Below are 21061 nucleotides of genomic sequence, written 5' to 3'. Positions count from 1 at the left end.
AAAGTTATATATAGATTATATTTGCATATTATGTACATATATATTGCATCAAAAGCGCCGCGATTAATCTACATGCATTAGCTAATATGTATCGACACACTTCGCTTTTCGAAAGATTCGTGAATTTTATATTATTAACTGGCAATTAAAATCTAAAAGGGGATATAATGGTATATTAATTGATTTATTCATCAGATATTAAGCTCGGGCTCTGACCATTTTTGCCAAGTAATTGAATTAAGTAGACAATCAAATCTGATAATTAATCAAGTTAAATAGACAGAGAGTTAAAATCAAGTAGACAATCTAGCGCACAGGGGTCGATAAACTTTCAGAGAGAAGCGTTCATCCATTTCGCTAGAAAATATAAGGGAAAATCGATTTTGGTGTCAAGTAAAAAAATTACCTCTCCTCTTCCCACATTTATTATTGTTTAAGGATTAAAGGATATTCGCGGCAGAAGCCTGGCGTTGCTTTTTACATCGCACAAAAACTACCCTCACGAAATATGGACAAAAGCTCTTATCTTCGCTCATTAATGTTGCATTATTAAAGAAAAGCATTCGCCTTCTCGAAAACCACTCGCTACAATATTCAACCGCAATCTTTCAGGGAAGATTTCAATGTTGCAGAGGAATATTTATGGCAACGTTTCCGTGTAACTCTCTTTTTCCGCAAGAGCGTCCGCAGAATGAACAAAAAATCCGTGTACTTTTATATGGAAATTGTTTGTTCAAAACTGGAAAAATTACGTAATTATCACTTTTTTTAAGTGAAAATACATATTATTGTAGAAATATTAGAACTTTACTTTTTTAAAGCATTTATTCATGTATGCATGCGTTTCCAGGTTCCAATGGAATATTTTTAATCTCGAAAATATACAAGAATATATTTCATATGAAATTATACAGATAATCTATCAAATCTTCCATATGAGTAACAGTATTGCATAATTATGCCGAGTCGAAAAAAAACAGCATAATCATATAATTTTTAAATATATTTTTCAGTACAGGATTTTTTTCAGGGACGATTTAAAATGTCACTTTTAGAAATAGAATCTAATATAATTTTATTATTATTCTTTTTTTTTAAATAAAATGTGCAAGAATAAATTTGTAAGTTCAAAGGGAGGACAAACGTTTAATCATTTTTGCTGTCTCTCTCTCTCTGTGTTGTACGAGACACGCGAGAGAGCACAAAGCTCGAAGAACACGTGCTCACCATTGCTCAGACACCTGGAGAGCCGGCGCGTGGTTAGCTGCACGTCGGCGTTGCAGGCAGCGCGATGCAGCTCGCAGCGATTCGCGTAAATCCTGCCGTTGCTCGCGCAGATCGGTCGATGCCTGTGCGCGCATCTCCGGACGCAAACGCACGCGGCGACGATCTCCTCGCCGGAATTCTTCGCGGAAACTTGGCACTCTCTTCCCGCGCTGCAATACTTCTCCAAGCACGGATTGCTGTCTGTAAGAAATGGCGAAAAATGTTGTCTATCCTCGCGGGGACATTCTTGCTATTTTTTCCAACAAACAGGGTTGGACAGATACTTGGAAACAAAATATTTAAGTACAAGATACAAGATACTGTTTGACATAACAATTTAAATACTAATTGTATTTAAATACATTTATAAATACTTTTAAATACGATTTTTTTAAATTTTCTGATTATAATGTATATACTTAATATTAAAGTAATTACAAAAGGATTATCTACTATTATTTAAAAAATGAAATTTTTATTGTAATTACTTTAATATTGAGTATAATATAGTCTGACGGTAGAATTATATGAAAATAATATCGAAAGTAATTTTAATTTCAACATTTTAAAAGATAAGTTTATTTATTCGAACTTTAAACTTTATAAAACAATAATAATTAAAATAAACATATAATATTATATTATATATGTATAATAGCATATAGCGTATGTAATTACATAAATACATTTAAATTAAACAATTAATTATAAAATTCGAAACACTTGATTATTCGGTATTTAAACACTGTATTTAAATAAGATACACATTGAAATACATATCTTAGATACTTTAAGATATATATCTGCCCAATCTTGCTTACAAGGGAAGTTAGGCAACCCGGAAATTCAAAAAATTCGGAAACTTCGTGTACAAGTAGAGTAGTTCATCCGTAAAACTATTTTTTGTTCGTGCTGAATTACGGTCTGAAGGGGTGAAACCACCCCTCGTAAATAGAATGGCCTTTTGCTTTTCTCGATATATTTCGAAAATTATATTCAAGATAAAAAAATGTTTTAGACAAAAGTTTTATGATATATATAAAAGGACCTTTTTTAATCACGTTAATAAAATTTTGAGAAAGTAATTCTTTAAAATTATTAATCCTCAAATATTATTTATTAAATTTAGCATGAAAAATAGTTTTGTATTACGGATGAACTACTCTACTTGTACACAAAGTTTCAGAATTTTTTGAATTTCCGGGTTGCTTAACTTGCCTTGTTAAATAATTTTAAAATTAGCTAAATAAAGATTAGATAAAAATATGTAAATTTATATTAGATAAAATAAAGATTAATTTCGTTTTAAATATATCTAGATAAAAAATAAAATTATATAGTGATTCATCTGTGACTTCCAGATAATATTTTTACAATCGCTTATGTAAACACAGTTATAAAAAAAATTCGTTTACTGCTTAAGTATTTTTATGTGCTATGACCCTAAACTGCAAATTATCTGAACACTATTCTGGCTAATAATTTAAAAAAGATCGATTATAGTTATCTATAAGAAGATAAGATGACGTGAAAACTTTATCTAGATGATCACTTATATAATTTTATTTAGATCTAATTAACAGCAACACCTGATAAAATAGAAAGAAAAGAGAGTTGGAGGGTGCAATATGTCCTCTTTTTTCCTTTTCTTTCTCTCTCTCTCTCTCTCTTGTAAGCGGGGGCGCGAATTTCGTTTTCCCATGCGTGTTACAAGACACGCGCGCGATTGATGGATTGCATTTACATATCTTACATATGTAAATATATATAAAATATATATATACATATATACGCTCGAGAAGTGGAATATCTCGTTCAACCGTGAATTCACGATAAAATTGCCAATCATTCTCGATAAGGCGACCCACCATATACTCTATCTTGTTGTAATAAATCACCCCCGCCTGTGCGTCAGATCGCACTTTGGGACTATTATTGTAACTGCCGAATCATTTTAGGATATATGTCTGCTATTCTTTTCCGCTTTGTGTGTTACGGGACAATTTTATTCTCGCATGATCGATGGCGCGCATTAAATCGCGAACTCGTTCAGAAACTGAGGATGTTTTTGGAAAATACGATTTAGTGTTATTTTGCATTTTATGCTTTTAACGCGCAATTTACACTTATTTATATCCATGATATGTATAGTGACCATCCGTCCTTTATTTTAGAGGATAGTCCTTTAGATTTATTCATTTTTTCAAAACAATTTTGTCATAATTTTTTAAATTTTGTCCTTCATTTTTCATGAAGCATTTTAATGTCTAATGTCGTATAAGAATATATTTTTTTTGCTCGTAGATCTCTACTTTGGTCGCAAACTCATTTGGAAAGAAATCTCTAAAATTTTCAGATCCTTTATTTTCTCTCAGAAAATACGATCACCGTAATGATATGCATTCTAAAAAAGGAAATTCTATAAATGATATTTTATATTATTAATAAAAAAAAAACCATTTCTCTGCGTGATTGTTTTGTTCTTCTTTTTTGATTCGCATTTCTCGTCGCCTCGTCATGTGCGCGTTTTTTTACGTCATTGCGATTTTATTGATCGTAGGATTGGTGCTCTATGCAATTTTGGCAGCGTACAGGCTGATTTAATAACGGTAACGAGAATTGTATATTCGTAGGTACGTAGAATCTCGCTGATCGCGGTCCGATTAAACTTCCCGAATGGGCCAAATTACTGATTAACGTATACACACACACCGGGAAATTCGACTATTACTCACCCCTGCCGGCGTGCCAGTACTCCTCCGAATCTGTGGTGGATGCATCCTCTATCGAGGTCGATGTTGTGGCTCGAACTCCTCCTGTGCTCGGCGATACGCCATCATCATCGTTGTCCCCCGTAAAATAATCTCGATATCTTGAACGCTGAAAACGATGAATGTCAGAGGTACAATTCAATAAATTCGTATTCTTTTTTTCAGACCAATCTTCTAAGAGTGTTATTGAATATCACATCCCAGCGTCAATAAGATAGCATGGGAAAGATTACAACGTTTTAGATTTTAGAATACTATTGCATATAGTTATAGTATCCGAGAAATATATCAATATTATATGATGTTCAATATTATATGATGAAACGATGAATGTCAGAGGTACAATTTAATAAATTCGTTTTCTTTTTTCAGACCAATTTTCTAAGAGTGTTATTGAATATCACATCCCAGCGTCAATAAGATAGCATGGGAAAGATTACAACAACGTTTTAGATTTTAGAATACTATTGCATATAGTTATAGTATCCGAGAAATATATCAATATTATATGATGTTCAATATTATATGATGAAACGATGAATGTCAGAGGTACAATTTAATAAATTCGTATTCTTTTTTCAGACCAATCTTCTAAGAGTGTTATTGAATATCACATCCTAGCGTCAATAAGATAGCATGGGAAAGATTACAACAACGTTTTGGATTTTAGAATACTATTGCATATAGTTATAGTATCCGAGATATATATCAATATTATATGATGTTCAATATTATATGATGAAACGATGAATGTCAGAGGTACAATTTAATAAATTCGTATTCTTTTTTCAGACCAATCTTCTAAGAGTGTTATTGAATATCACATCCCAGCGTCAATAAGATAGCATGGGAAAGATTACAACGTTTTAGATTTTAGAATACTATTGCATATAGTTATAGTATCTGAGAAATATATCAATATTATATGATGTTCAATATTATATGATGAAACGATGAATGTCAGAGGTACAATTTAATAAATTCGTATTCTTTTTTCAGACCAATCTTCTAAGAGTGTTATTGAATATCACATCCCAGCGTCAATAAGATAGCATGGGAAAGATTACAACAACGTTTTAGATTTTAGAATACTATTGCATATAGTTATAGTATCCGAGAAATATATCAATATTATATGATGTTCAATATTATATGATGAAACGAAGAATGTCAGAGGTACAATTTAATAAATTCGTATTCTTTTTTCAGACCAATTTTCTAAGAGTGTTATTGAATATCATCCTAGCGTCAATAAGATAGCATGGGAAAGATTACAACAACGTTTTAGATTTTAGAATACTATTGCATATAGTTATAGTATCCGAGAAATATATCAATATTATATGATGTTGATATTATATATACAATATATATTATACTAAACTATTTATATCATATGTATATTATATACTATATTATATATTATATGAGAGCGATGAAAAATAATTGACGAAAAAGCTTTGAAAAAATCATATTACTTTATTCTTTCTTTATATTTTCTTATTAATTATAATCAGTGTTGTGCTTAGATAATTTTAAAATTATCTAGATAAAGGTGAGATGAAAATATGTAAATTTATTTTAGATAAGAGATGAAGATGATTTGTTTTAAATATATCTAGATAAAAGGTAAAATTATATGGTGAATCATCTAAATAATATTATTTTTCAGACCGTTTATATAAACACAGTTAAGAAATGTAAATTATAGAAGGGATATAGAAAAATATATTGATACTTTTATTTATAAGTTTTTATCGCTTACTGCTCAAATTCTACTACTTCAATATTTTTATATACTACAACTTTAAAGCAAATTATCTAAATATTATTCTAAATAATTTAGTAAAGATAATATATATTTTACTTATCTATATATAAAAATAAAATGACTTGAAAATTTCATCTACAATAGATGATCATCCATATAATTTAATTTAGATAGCAGCAAACACTATATATAATTATAATAATGTCAATACTGAAAACGATCAGGATCTAAGAAGCTTACAGCTGAGCGTAAATTGATCTACTTCCTAGACAGGGATAAATGTTTCAACGACACAATAATTTCGCGAATCTAGAATCGGAAAGATCAAGAGCTTGTTCAGCAAAGTCGAGGAACGCATTTTCCGCGAGGGAAGTTAATGGTCCGTGGATATTTCACGGAGACGTAAAGCTCCTTTTCCGCTCAGCTCGGCGTTATTCATCGCCGACAATCGAGGTCGCTTCAAGTCGCCGGATCAGGTTGACCGGGAGGAAACGGGGGTGTAAAAGCGGGGGTTACACAAGTCGGGGTTCGTCGACTTCCGGATCGGATTACGAGGAGGTTGCTCTCATTCAGGTGAATACCAAGCAGTGTCAATGAACGTAAACGTGGAATGCCGGGATCACGAGTCGGCTCTGCCAGATGATGCGGGATATTCGTTTGATGGACCGGAGCCAAAAGGGTATAAATTATACTCGGCGAAGAGGTACCTATATATGTACTTAGACTCATCTAGCGGTCATCTTTTAGCCTTTATGCGAGTAATAATGTTCGTGAACACGAGGTGGATACAGCGAAGACGTGAGGGATTTGTATAATCGGACGGTAACTTGTGTCGCGACTTTTCAAACGGAAGAGACTCTCTTTTGCCGGGAGAGAGAAATCTAATTCCAGTCCTTTATCTTCTCTGGTTTTTCTCATTTATACATGAGATCTCTCTCTTTCTTTCTTTTGGCTATAAAATTAAAATATAACATTAATTATTTCTCTCTTTTCACGAGATTTACTACTCGTTTATTCTAACGCTCTTTATGAGAGAGACAGAAATATCCACCGGCGATTATATATAGACGGTGGAAATGCAAGAAAGTTAATTAAAACTAATTGCCGTAATTATGTTCGATTCGAGTTGACGGAGAAGATAAGGACGGGAAAAAATCTTGTTAATCGTTCGGCGGCCGAATTACCTTCTGACCTAAAAATTACTCAACTTCTCAATCTTTTCATCCTATGACTTGCGAAATGAAATTAAAATTATTTTGCGAGAGGAGCGATTTGAGCGCGATTTTTTATCACGTTTTCACAAATCTAATTTAAATTTAATAAAGGTACACAATATATTAAGGTTGATGGAAAAATACGTGTACTCACTTTGTATCGAAGTATATCGGAACCGAGTGCCGGGGCGATATAGGTCGAGATGATTGAAAGCAACAGGAGATAGAAGGTCGCGAGGCAGGACTTTAGTCGCATCTGAAAAATATATCAAAAATTATATTACATCGTTTTATTCCTTTATACCGTCTGCTTTCATGTTATTATTTCTCGGGGCAAATAAAGAACGGATACTCTGGCTACGTAGCTTGATAAAGATACTAAACGAAGGTAGCTTAATCCAATACAGATTATTCGGTTACGTTGATAGTTTTAAGGAGGAAGTAGTAGGGTCCATTGCAATAACTAAGAGTGGATTTAATCTAGGAGAATAAAAATATATACTAATGTACAAGTTTAAGTAAGATCTTACCTATAAAGCAAATTTAAACGACATTAAATGTATGTATACTGTAAATTTTATCAAATTAAAGCAATTTGAAATGATCTAAATTTACATTAATTTATTTAACATATAAACTTAAATTTACTATTAAATATTGACGAAGATAACTTCAACGCTAAATTAACTAAGTTTTATTTACGTTTAATTAATTTATATATGAAAGTATTTCTCTCTCTTACTCTCTCTCTTCCTAATCTTTTATACTATGGAAAATATATTCTTTTTTCTTATTCCGAAGAGATTTTCTTCATGTAAATACATATATGTATATTTTCTCTCGCAAATCTCCCTCCGATATTTGAATTTCAGATTCAAAGTTAAATGACTGTAAAACAGAAAATAGGCGCAGGAGCCTATCACATAAAATTTTTAAAACAATTTCCCCCTGAATAGGGCAACTTTTATACTCTGCGACATTGTATTCCGGAGAATTTAATAGTGCGAGTAAGTTATATTTTTTTTATATTATCTAACCGGTCGGTAGTTTATGTTCTTTTGATCCGCCGAAAAGTCACCGAAGCTCTTTCAATAGATATATACGCTGCGAAAAGAAAGGAGGAATCACTATGATTCTGCCTTGAAATTCACAGTGCTATATTACGGAGACGTTTACATGGTAGAGGTTGGCCCATCTTAAATCTTCCGATTAACTTCGAGCCTGCCTAGTCTATATTTTATGCGCGACGTTCAGAAATTTTCCATAAGAATGGCATTCGAATGTACGAATTACGAAGATACGATTTTCGTGCCGCGAATGCGAAACTGTATATCGATTTGCCCATTAATCGGCATCATATTATGTTAGAAATACTTTGCGAATCCTTCTATACATATTTTTTATTATAAAAAAATAATACATATCGTTCGTAAAATTCGTATAAATATCATTCGTGAGAAGTTTCACAAAATAGAAATATTCAAATAAAATATTATAATTAATTAATGTGTTAATTTCTCTTACATTTTGCCAAAAGAATATTGGCAAAGTATAGAATATTATTTTCAGTCTAATCTGATTTTCGAATTTTTATTTAATTTTTGTAAATTTAATTATACTTTTACTTTGTCAAGAGATTTATTGATAACAGGGAATACAAATTCTTCCCGTTATATATATCGTTCCAAGTATTCTGTTTACTCTGATTTTTTGCAGACACACATGTCAGGCAGAAGATATGAAAAGATCTCGTTTGCGAACCACTGCTGTCGGTCCTCGAACGATTGCTGATGATAAAATACAGAGCAGTATTTTTGGTCGGGCCATTTAGACTGCCTTGGTATGTCGAGCAGCTGGGTAGGGATGTGTAAGGGTCTATGCTGACAACACACAAGGGCCTCTTAGTTCTTCTTCGATCCCGGTTCGGTAAACACGTGTTCCTCCAATACAAATATTTCGAAGAACGAGAACGGATATATAGAGACTCGAGGTCTGAAGTGAATCTTGTGCGGAGATTTTGTGCGAAGATTCGTGATTTACTTTCAAAACGTGATAATTATCCACGCCAAACGTGATAATTGCCACACGAATCGAGTCTTATTCTTCTCTCCTTAAGGTTCGTTCGATTTTGCTTGTATAATTCTTCAAAGTAATATATCATGAATTTCTCTTTACATACAAATATTTGTCGTATCATTTTTATAATTTATTATTTAATTTTTATGTTTTTCAAATTAAATTTCTTTTTTATATTTTTTTATTATACAATAATATATCGCGCTATATGTGCGTCATAAGAATTATACATTACTGTTATTTTAAGTTCATTCTCTCTCTCATTTCTTATACAACTACTCTAATTATTATAAATATAGCTTAGCATTTTTTCCTTTGTTATATGAATTTATTGCTTGCGGTTTTTACAATATATTTTGCATGTATAATTTTTGAAAAAATTAGTTTATGTATATATGTAATATTTATAATTTATCATTCAATTTTTACAAAATTAATTTCTTTCTTCATTAAATTTTCTTACTATATATCGCGTTATATTTTACGTCATAAAAAGTTATACAAATATATTATGGTATCTAATTTTTAATTGATTCATTTCTTATACATCACACTCTAATTAATACACTATAAATAAATAATTATTAAATCTATCAATTGCTACAAATAATTTGACATTTCTTTCGTCGCGTGTGAAAAGTATCTTCCTTCCAAGCTTAATAATGATCGGTCGTAGATCCCGGAGAAAGTACTTCGCCGAAGCAATCTTCGAAAGAGAAATAGACTCGGGGCAAGAATGTGCTGGTTACTCGTCGGTTGCGTCGCGCTGCTCTTCAGCGTTCTCGAGGCGCCGTCTCTGGTCTCGGCTGCTCCTCAAGCGAGCGACTCCCTCGAGAGGACCACGACCGTCCCAGGGGGCGCGAATTCGTACGGGAATGCGCAGGACGCGGGCATCAATAATCCGGAATTCTCCTGTCCTCCTTGCTCGACGTCGTCGGTCAATAGCACGTCGACAAACCCCGGACAATCGGACTGGTTGACGCAGCAGCGGCGGCAGCATCTCGAGCAATTCTACACCCAGAACATGATGGTGCACGGCATGTTGTGCACGTGCAACGTCGCTCTGCGCGGCGCCCCGATAAGGGACGATTATCTTTACACGGCGAATATCGGCGTTCACAAGATGCACACGAGAGCAGCCACGTGGAACGACGCCAGGAAGTTGTGCAACGAGGAAGGCGGCCACCTAGCCATCATCAATTCCATCGCCGAGGAGCACGTAAGGGAAACCGAATTCTCCCTCCCCGATCGCGAATTATTATCTGATCCCTCTGTAGAACTTTCTGCGAAATATATGAGACCTATATGCGAGACCTTCTGCAGACGCTTCGAATAACGGAGAGCTTACATAATTAATAGCTGGAGCCTGAGAGAGAGTATATCTACATATTAAGATCCCAAGTACTAGATGAGTCAATTATAAATGCATAACCAAATCTAGTCTCAGTAACAGCTTTTATAGTCAAGACCCGGATGGTCTTGGACATTATTGGTCTGTATGTCAGCATCAGGCAGCAACAGATGAATTTTTATGTGAAACAGTTTCATTTTCCATCACATCTCTATATATTAAGATACCAAGTACTAGATGAGTTCATTGTAAATGCATAACCAAATCTGGTCTCAGTATCAACTTTCACAGTCAAGACTCGGATGGTTTTGGACGTCTGCATATAGAATCAGGCAGCAACAGATGAAAAGCAATTTTTATTTGAAATAGTTTTATTTTCCACCACATCTCTATATAATAAGATTCCAAGTACTAGATGAGTTCATTGTAAATGTATTACCAAATCTGGTTTCGGTATCAGCTGTTATAGTCAAGATTCGGATGGTCTTGAACGTCTGTATATAGACTGAGGCAGCAACAGATGAAAAAGAATTTTTATTTCAAACAGTTTTATTTTCCACCACATCTCTATATATTAAAAGTATCTCTATAATATTAAGATCCCAAGTACTAGATGAGTCAATTATAAATGCATAACCAAATCTGGTCTCAGTATCAACTTTCACAGTCAAGACTCGGATGGTTTTGGACGTCTGCATATAGAATCAGGCAGCAACAGATGAAAAGCAAGTTTTATTTAAAATAGTTTCATTCTCCACCACATCTCTATATACTATATAATAAGATCCCAAGTACTACATGAGCTCATTGTAAATGTATTACCAAATCTGGTTTCAGTATCAGCTTTTATAGTCAAGACCCGGATGGTCTTGGACATCTGTATATAGAATCAGACAGCAACAGATGAAAAGGAATTTTTATTTCAAACAGTTTCATCTTCCACCACATCTAGTATAGACGAAACAGTCAACAGGTTGCGGCATCGAACTGTAACTTTAGCAAAGCAACCCTGGTTGGTTGGGTAGTCTATTATCCATCCGTTAAGATCCAGATAACGTCGTTTTGCTGCACACCCTTATCGTTTTACCAGTCCAACTATTATCTATCTACACGTAGTATTTTTGTATCGATCGATGTCCCTTTTCCAGGTACTCCGGGACATATTTAATCGCTCCGGACCGATCAAAGGAGCAGCGTATCCCGACGAGGCCTTCTTGGGTATACACGATCTTTACAAGGAAGGCGAGTGGGTCACCTTGCTGGGCGAATCCCTGGCAAAAACCGGTTACACCAGGTGGAGCGACAAGTGGGGCGGGCAACCCGACAACGGAGGTGGCAAACAGCACTGCGGAGCTTTAATGAAAGAGGGTGGCATGGACGACGTCGCGTGCGACGTCCCATTTCCATTCCTCTGTGAACTTCCGCTGATGCACGCTTTGCACTGAAGAAGAAAAGAGAACCTCGGCGGGGGATTCAGGGATTAAGCATCATTCGCATAAAGTTTACACACCCTTGCCGCGGACTTATCGTAGTGCATAGCTGCATTATGCAGACGTCATCTTCGCGTGAAGATGTGTTCTTTTTTGAATAGACAGAGAGAGAGAGAGAGAGAGGGAGAAAGTCTTTTCTCCATTCTTTCTGTAAAACGACGAGATGTCTCTCTGAAAACTTTGTTCGCCTCGAAGGTTTTCCTTTCGTCTTTTCTCTCTACGAGAGGACAATCCACCGATGAAATCCGTTTGACCCGTTTTTATGTAAATATAAAAGACCTTTTTCCTAGATTCTTTTTCTTTTTCAATTTTTCGAAAATTTCGAAAAATCTTCTCTCTTCGTTCTTTCTTTTCCCTCCCTTTTTCTCGTTCTCTCTCCTGTTTCTCAACTGCTAACGAACAAAGTACAATATAAACGGATTGCACTGATACATTGTCGATGTTCAAATTAGCTATTCTAATTAATCGCTCGAGCACAGTCGGATTCTCCTCCAAGTTTAAATCTTGGAAGTTTCTCTTTGCTGTGATACAACTGATACTATTACGCGTTAAATTACGTCGCATGAATTTACAACAGCTTGGAGCACAATATTGCGTTACAGTATCAACTGTGTAACCACCGTGGCGTGATCATTATACGCGAACGATACTTGCAAATTAAATGTCGACGAATATAGCGAGTCTGTTTCTGATTTATATTTATATATATATATATATATAAATGTGATTTATATATATATATATATATGTGTGTGTTAAAAATCGGATCGATGTACCCTGGTCCGGGAATTTTTCTCCGCGCGCAAGATAGTTTTATTCCGCGAGTTACAACAGTCGCAATATAACTTACGTACCCCGGCGATTTATGTTTACGGGAAATATAGCGTTACGTTTCGGAGAATAAAGAATTTATAGAGGCATCGATTGAGAGAGAGAGAGAGAGAAAAAGGGAAGGGGAGAAAAGTGGAGCGATGTAAACCGATATTGCGAGCGATGTAAACCGTCGGTTTGTATTTATGACGCAGCGGTAGAGCTGCAAGTTTTCGAGTTTCAAACCTCTCTCGCGCTCTAAATTACACCCGCGTGAAATTGAGAAGCACGCGGAAAATGAAGATGGAAGCTAATTTCGGATGCCGAAATCGTACTCGTGCTTGTCGAAAATTGCAGCCATCGAGAGCGCGGAACGTCGAACAGCGGATGGTTATAATTTCCGTGCGTTACGTGAAATCAATCGAAATGTTCGCGTTCATGAGCGGCATGTTAAAATTATTTTATCGAGATACAATATCGTATATCGATATACGCGCACTTTACAATCCTTATTATTTGCTACCGAAAACGTGCGGGTCAATATATTATATATAGTATACTTGTCTTTTATATACGCTTTGATATTATATATTTTGGATAATTTTTTTCATATAACAGTTTATATGAGAATAAAAGCTGTATTACAGGATATCGATTTCCACGTCCAACTTTTTTTATTACATTTCGATTTTCAGACATTGCATTGTTCTAACAAAATAATAAAACTCGTATTTTACACCGTGATCTATTCTGCGAGAGAGTAGTTTTTATAAATTTTCAAAGAATAACGCTTAGAGAAATATGCTTTACTGCGTTATATGACGTTTCCATATAAATTCTTCAATCAAGCGTTAAAATATATTGTCCATTTGTAATACATGAAATATATGACTGTTTCTATAATATTTAAAAGTATTTAAGTTAGAAAAAAAATACTGACATAATTTTTTTTTAGAAAAAAGTTTTTTTTTAGAAAGAAAATTTTTTGGAAATATTTTTGATATGTAAATCTTTTTTATGATTTATATAGAAGATATAAAATATTATGTAACACTTTTGCAAAGTGTAGAAAAATGTAATGTAATAAAACGAGATGATCTCCACAATATAGCCTAGAATAACGTTTATTTTACTCGCGAGAGCAAGATCCAGGAATATCAAATTTTTTAAAATGAAAAATGCTTAAAACATCGTTAAAATTCTTCTATTTGAGCTGCATTATTACAGGCGAAAGTCTGTTAATAATTGTGTAGCTTGAACAATCCGGCGATTGTTATGACTGACAATATTGCGGCATCCTGTTGCAGATTGGAAGACTATGAATGAGTATAAGTCCGTTTTTCTTCTTTATTAACGGAATCACTAACGAAGCGAGTTTCGTGGTAAAACGTCGATTTAGTAAATCTCAACGAAATTGGTTCTTCTTTCATTAAATGCAGTTTCTTGCTACGCGAAAGTTCGCAAAAAGACAAGAAGTAACTTTTCCGCAGCAATTCTTACTTGAACGTTTATACTACGTTTTATACTTTACGAACCACTTATATATCCTATCGCAGTAACCTTTAACAATCTTTCCAACATACTCGCTATTAGTCTTAATTTTGATCGAGTTTTTCAATTTAATACTTAACAAAAGTGTTTCATTGATAAATAATTTTTGACCATTTAAAAGATTTGTAGATATAAATAAATAATATAAATAATTATACTCTTTAATTGTGATATTATATATATATATATATATATATATATATATATTATAAATTCAACGGCGTATTAATTTGGAATTTCATTTAAATATGTAATATTGAAGGATGCGGAAATTGCATTAAATAATGACGTGTCTGGATATTTATTTTTATTGAGGGAAAATTGATTCTAAATTAAGCGGCGATGATTAAATGCATACTTGTTTGCTATTTGTACATCGTTATGAGTATATATATTATGTGTGTTATATGTTTTATTAATTATATACATATTGGAGAAAGATTATTTTTGTATTAATTTATATACATGATAATTTAAATAAGGTTTTTTTTCTATATAGATATACAAATTTTTTCTTATTTACGTAAAATTAATCTTTATAGTATGTAAAATTTATATTGCAAATTTTATTGATTAATTGTAATGAATTGATTTTTTTGATCTTGTGCAAATTTATTTCTAAAATAGGGATGCAAAGTCGATTATTGCAAATATTGTTACTGCTTTTCTGCGATGCTGAAATAGCATCAAGCAACTGTCACCGTAAAGGTTAACAGTTTGACAATTGTAAAATAAAAAATTAAAATAATATCAACAACGTTCGTCGCAAAGCGCGCGCTTGTGTTGTCTAGTACATAACAAAAATTCAGAAATTAATATTGTACATAATTAAAATTTGACAAATTAAAATTATGCATATAGTAGATATTCGGGAATTAAAATTAAAATATGAAATATAAAATTAAATAATAAAATATAAAATTAAAATATAACTATTTAATATAATACTGTATATATATATATATATATATATATATATATATATATATATAGAGAGAGAGAGAGAGAGAGAGAGAGAGAGAGAGAGCATCATTTATACCCCTGTATTATTTTTTAATGAAAATTATTGAATTGTATTTGTATTTGTCAAATTTGTATTAGTATTCTATTATCAGTTTACTATATACTAATAATAATTTGCTATCATAATTAAATTTGATAACAAAAATGGATTTGATTTATGAGTTGACACAATTACTTTTACTTGTAACTTTCTATTGTATTAAAATCACAAATCTGCTTATAAATACTAACTTTATGTAGCATATATAATCATTTCGTTTAATCTAATCGAATATATTTACGCAAGTTTTCTACATGCATTTTTTGTGATGAAATTTTCTACATGAATTTTTTGTGATTAAATATCTACGCTTTCATTAGACCTGCGAGACTCTATACCCCATACATCCATTACGCTGCGCGGTTCGCGCAAGACTGATTCTAGTGCGGGGTATTGCGAGCGCGGGCCCGATGATCACATGACTAGTGGTCACGTGACTATTGGTCATGTGACCAGTGGTCATGTGACCATCGGTCCCGCGCTCGCGATAGCCCGCACTAGAATCAGTTTCGCGCGAACCGCGCACCGTAATGGATATGTAGGATGTATTAATCTGATTATATGATCAGTTTCGCGCGAGCCGTGCAGCGTAGCGGACGCGTCACAAACACGCGAATCTAATGGAAGCGCAGATATTTTAATCGAAAGATTCTTGTAGAAAATTATATTTTGTTGTTTTTTGTTAAAAATTTATATATTGAATTTTTATGAATCACGTAATTAATAAATATATTTATATGCATGCATTGCAATAATAATTTCATACATGCGTTGCAATTTTTAAGGTTTTATCAAAGAATAATATAACTTTGCTTCGCGCATGTAATTACATTCGATTAAACTAAACGAAATAAGCAGAAAATATATAAAGATATACAAAATAGTTCTCAAACAATAGAATAGAAGCTCCAATAGTCTTTCTATTTCTAACGTATTATTTATTAATGCAATAGAAATTTGGCGAATTAAAATTATGGTCATATTCACAGCATCAAGCAACTGTCATCGTGAAGATTAACAATTTGACAGTTGTAAAATAAATAATAGAAATAATCAAAGGCGCGCACGAAGCGCGCTTGTGTATTCTACAAAAAATATCGATGTGCAATATGTGCGTTCGAGATAGGCAACAGGCGCTAATTTCGTAAACGTGAACTACGTTCAAACCTCAAATTACAAGAGTAAAAAAGCACACGAAAAATGCATTGAATAAAAACACATGAAAAATGGATTTTAATTGATCGTATCGTCGCCGTTAATATTAATGTCAAAAACAGGACGATGGAATGAAATTGCGATCGATATATGTATATTTACTCGCGAGCTATGTCGTCGCTTATCATTTCGCACGACTCGTATTTAATGATGCTGGAGATTGCTGTGGAAAACGTAAATGAATATCATCTTTATATTTTAACATAATTTTTTAGAATTTATAAAATTTTTCCATAACGTGGAGATATATTGAAATTTAAATCATCTCTATGTGTCTTTTTCAATTTTAAGATAATTTAAGATGACATTTAGCTTTATATGTAGATTTCATAAAGCTTTTGTCATCTCAAATAATAATCTGCAATATATTTTATACTTTTATCATTTTTTTCAGTGCCATACAATTTTATCTTCTTTTGGAATAAATTATTTTCACGTTTTATATAATATGTTATCTAGAATGCATACAAATTTTTATAACTTTTTAAATGTCCCAAAATTCTCTTTTTTGTAACTTAATATATAATATACCAATGAGATAATGCAAAATATAAAATTAGAAAAAAATGAATATATAAAAAATTGCAATTTTTATCATGGTACTCTGTCATAATTGCGAATATTAGTGGAAACTTTGTGATAAGAGTGTTCAAATATTTTCATACATATTTCTATATTTTTAATTGGATTAAATATACGTTTTATTTGATTTATAATATGTCATATTTTAGTTCAAATATTTTTATATGTACAATTAACAAACTAATATTTAGTAAGAGTTAAATTATTTTTCAGTATACACACATCATGTCTATATTTTTTTTCAAATCCGAATGCCGAATAAATTTTAATTAATATTATTATCGCAATAAACAGTTGTTTGTCCCGTGGACCTCCGATTTTGACAAGGTCATCCTGAAGAAGACGGTCGTCAGGTTTCGCATGCTAGATGAGGAATGGACGTCTTTGGTGCCGAATCGGCGAGATTATGGTCCTTATCGCGGTTCCTGCAGCGAGAACGAGAACTTTTACGGGGGTAGGTCCGTCGTATTTTGCGTGCCGGCGGGTTTCTTCGAGAAAAAAGCGACCGACGTCAATGTGCAGCTCTACGTGCAGAGAGAGGTGTGCAAGTACTTCGAGATGGATCAGTTCCAGAGCATCGGCTTCGCCAACGTTCCGGTCGATGATCTACTGAACAGCATCGCCAAGCAGATGCGCGAGCGGAATGAATTGTCGGAACATTTGTCGGACTTCTATAAGCAGCAGATTATCTCGAGGTGATAGCGTCGAAAAACATCGACCAATAATTTGCAGAGCGGGAGAAAACTTTTTATCTCATCTAGTTCGAAAGCTCTCCTCTTTCCGATCTGATCGTTCGATCACATTTATTACCGAATATTCGCGAAAGAGGGAGAGAGAGAGAGAGAGAGAGAGAGAGGGAGAGGAACGTGAAGAAAGAGCTGATGTTAATGAACGTATTGTTGTAATTACGATGAAAACGTATTATTAAAATGCATTAATTTATTGTAGGTCAAGCAGAGAAAAAATATCAGAAAAATATATACCTCTCCCTCTCTCATTGTCAGTAGACAACCATTTTGTTATTGATTATTCCATATTTTCTCCACCCTATTTTTTGCTCTTCATATTTCTCATTCTACGAAACAGATAAATAATGAATAAATTATCAATTATATAATTAAAATATAATTAATAAATTTCGTTATTTTATTAGTATTTGGTTTCAAGGAAGTTGAAATAAGTTTTCTTATTTTGATCAATACACCTGTTCTCAAAATATGTAACCCTTTGTTTAACCTCTTGTATAATTGAAATAAAAAATCGTACGGGCTGCGTATAATAATCTTCGGGGACTTTAATAACAAATCAATGTGTACGATTTAAGGTCTCTGACGGGAACTTACAATCTGCTCGACGAAAACTTCCGGAGTACCGCGGCCACGATCTCGCTCTACATCCGGATCAGCTACCTCGGCAAGTGCCTTGTAACGGAGATTACGCGTCTCGAAAGTGGTGCTTTCTGCGTACGCAGAGAACCGGACGAGGAAGAGCCGTATCTCTCTTGGCAGCTGACAGCGGACGAGCTTCAAAGCGGTCGCTGGGACACCGTCAGAGATCTGTCGTGTCGTGTTCCGCGTGGACGTTTAGTATGCCGCTGCGAGGAGCTAATTAGAAAGAAGGACGCGCCCGCGAATTTAGCCGGTAATTGATTCAGCCGCTTTGTGTACTGAGAGAATATATACGACACTGTTTTCGAGTTCCCTTTATCTCTTTTGCAAGGGAGAGAGAAAGAGAGCGCTGTCTGGCTTAATTCCGGAGAATAAAGCTCTTTCTTAAGTACAGTTAAGCCGCCAAACGCGGCTATTTCTTTCTGATGATCCTCTTTGATCGTCCTGCTAATGTCTTTTTTATTCATGCTAATAAATATATTATACATATATGTATTTATGCGAAAGCCTGTTTGCGATATTTCGAAAAGATTTTTCCAAATTGAATGATTCATTATTTTGGATTATAAAAATTTAGACGACTATGTTTTTCATGTGAGAACGATGTGATTGCAATGTATTGATAGGTTATTGGCGACAGCCAAAAGAAAGAAGAGGGCCCGCTGCAGACCTGTCAAAATCAGCTGATTTTGACAGGTCCGTCACGACGAGAACTGTTGCAGATGCAGTGCGAAATACTGTTGCGATTGCAGCTACCGCAGACTCCATTAGGACTCCAATGATCGCAAAAACCGACACCGTAATTACAAAAGGACTCTCTGATTACGGTAACCTGGGTGATAAGATTTACGACACTTTGGGAGGCGACACTGATGCAGATGCGCTTGCGAACAAAGGAACTGTCATGACGACAAATTCTGCGATTCCCGTTAAAAGGATCCCTGCAAATCCCAAGATCAAAAGAGGAAAGGTGCCTACTGATTATCTCGGTGCTTTGGGAGACAAAATGAGCGTAGGTACGAGCAAATATGCTGACATATCGATTCTTGTGAAATCTCCTCGTTCCACTATCTCTGATTCCTAATACAGTTTCTCCGATTATCTCTTTTTTTCGCGCATTAAATTTTAAGTCTTCTGTTAATGTCTAATCTTTCATCAGTATGAGTACTAGGTAAAAAAGCCTTGCCTACTTTTTTCCAACAGATTGCACTGTAATAATTTTTTCAGCAGCTGTTCGACGTCAAAAGAATTTTTGGAAGGTTTTCGAATAAAGGTTCTTTATATTTTATTTCAGGCGGCAAAAGTTTTGATACGCTTTTAATATTTAAAGTTTTACCCGACGGAAGAATTAATAATATTAATATCTCTGAATAGAAATATACATTAAACTGTCAAAGAGAGGTTATTACGTTAAAGAAATTTGTCGAGGGGGGAAAAAAAGAAAAGAATTTTTACTTATCTAAATTTATTAAATTTCGAGAGAGTTTTGTATATACAATAGATGAAAAAAAAAGACGCACAAAAGAAAAATATGAGATTTCTTCGTCTTTCACAGATGCCAAAAGACGCGCTGTCGCGAGGGCGAGAGGAGGCGCGATAAAGGACAAAAACGAAGGAACGACTTCCTTCAAGAAAGCATTCTCCGCGTCGGGTAAATCGAAGCGCGGAAGAGATACGACAACAATCGGCATCGCGAAGGGAAGAGGAACGAGAATCCTGCCTTCTTCCGCTCTTGCGTTCGCGTCCCCGTGTCGACAAACGTATCCTTTGTCCTGTCAATCGCAACCACCGCGTTCAACTTGTTTCACTCACCACTTCGACGTTTCGTCTTGCTATTGTGATGGAACGGATCGTCCCGAATCGACGGATGTCCTCTTCAATTCTTTTATTGAGGGTAACGAGTTTTCGCGCCTTTGTTACCCGAATGACAACGAGTGGATGGCTATTGTCGATTTTAACAATTAGGAAGGTGGCTATGGATCGCGAACCCCCTTCGAAGGTTTTTAAGAGATTCAACCTTTTCATAACTCTTGTAATTTTTATTCCGTCTTTCATTATCTTTTTTTTTTTACATTTTTATAATGTTGCGCGACGATTCTTTATTCGAATGACGAAATCTTCCGTTCTCATTTGTAAAATGACATCGGTCGACCGCGTAAAAATGATGTTCAAATTACCAAATCGCGGAGCTGCAATCAAACAATCATCAGCTGACCGACTTTCGGTGAACTTTCTTAATTATTGCGTTTTTATCGAATGTAAGCCAATCTTGTAATATTGCATAATAAATTAATAAAATTCTGATTCGTGTTTTATGCGATTACAATCGAATCACTTGACTTCGCAATACTCTGCTGTTGAGACATGTGAATATAAAATGTGACGATCTTGATAAATCCTTTTATTTCTTTGTAAATAAATTTATCGTTGCACATTATGTAAATATTTTTTTTTATAGATGGTTTTTTTTAATGCATGGATTTAAATAATTTGTATGAAAATTTATTTCTAAA

General features: G+C 33.9%; 3 protein-coding genes across 4 annotated transcripts in view; 2 read left to right on the top strand and 1 right to left on the bottom strand.

Moving 5' to 3' along the window:
* The window catches only part of Fstl5 (follistatin-like 5), a 109255-nt gene that overhangs the window by 9822 nt on the left and 78372 nt on the right, over nucleotides 1–21061 (bottom strand). For both annotated transcript variants that reach the window (XM_029315061.2, XM_029315062.2), the window contains exons 2-4: nucleotides 7177–7278; nucleotides 4002–4146; nucleotides 1228–1467 (exon numbers count right to left, since the gene is read on the bottom strand). In XM_029315061.2, the coding sequence (XP_029170894.1) occupies nucleotides 1228–1467; nucleotides 4002–4146; nucleotides 7177–7278 (487 nt within the window). The remainder of the gene's footprint in view (nucleotides 1–1227; nucleotides 1468–4001; nucleotides 4147–7176; nucleotides 7279–21061) is intronic.
* On the top strand, nucleotides 8779–13398 carry LOC114940394 (hemolymph lipopolysaccharide-binding protein-like). Its single transcript, XM_029315063.2, has 3 exons — nucleotides 8779–9138; nucleotides 9775–10317; nucleotides 11598–13398. Exons 2-3 carry the CDS (start codon nucleotides 9835–9837, stop codon nucleotides 11892–11894), a joined length of 780 nt encoding a protein of 259 aa, XP_029170896.2. The 5' UTR covers nucleotides 8779–9138; nucleotides 9775–9834; the 3' UTR covers nucleotides 11895–13398.
* On the top strand, nucleotides 16690–20513 carry LOC114940305 (uncharacterized). Its single transcript, XM_085480926.1, has 5 exons — nucleotides 16690–16752; nucleotides 17455–17855; nucleotides 18485–18801; nucleotides 19175–19491; nucleotides 20157–20513. Exons 1-5 carry the CDS (start codon nucleotides 16690–16692, stop codon nucleotides 20511–20513), a joined length of 1455 nt encoding a protein of 484 aa, XP_085337052.1.

This window comes from Nylanderia fulva, unplaced genomic scaffold, assembly GCF_048542155.1.
Source record: "Nylanderia fulva isolate GAGA-0341 unplaced genomic scaffold, ASM4854215v1 Scaffold16, whole genome shotgun sequence".
Lineage (NCBI taxonomy): Eukaryota > Metazoa > Arthropoda > Insecta > Hymenoptera > Formicidae > Nylanderia > Nylanderia fulva.
The sequence above is the reverse complement of the archived record's forward strand: the minus strand, read 5'-3'. Positions and strand labels throughout refer to the sequence as shown.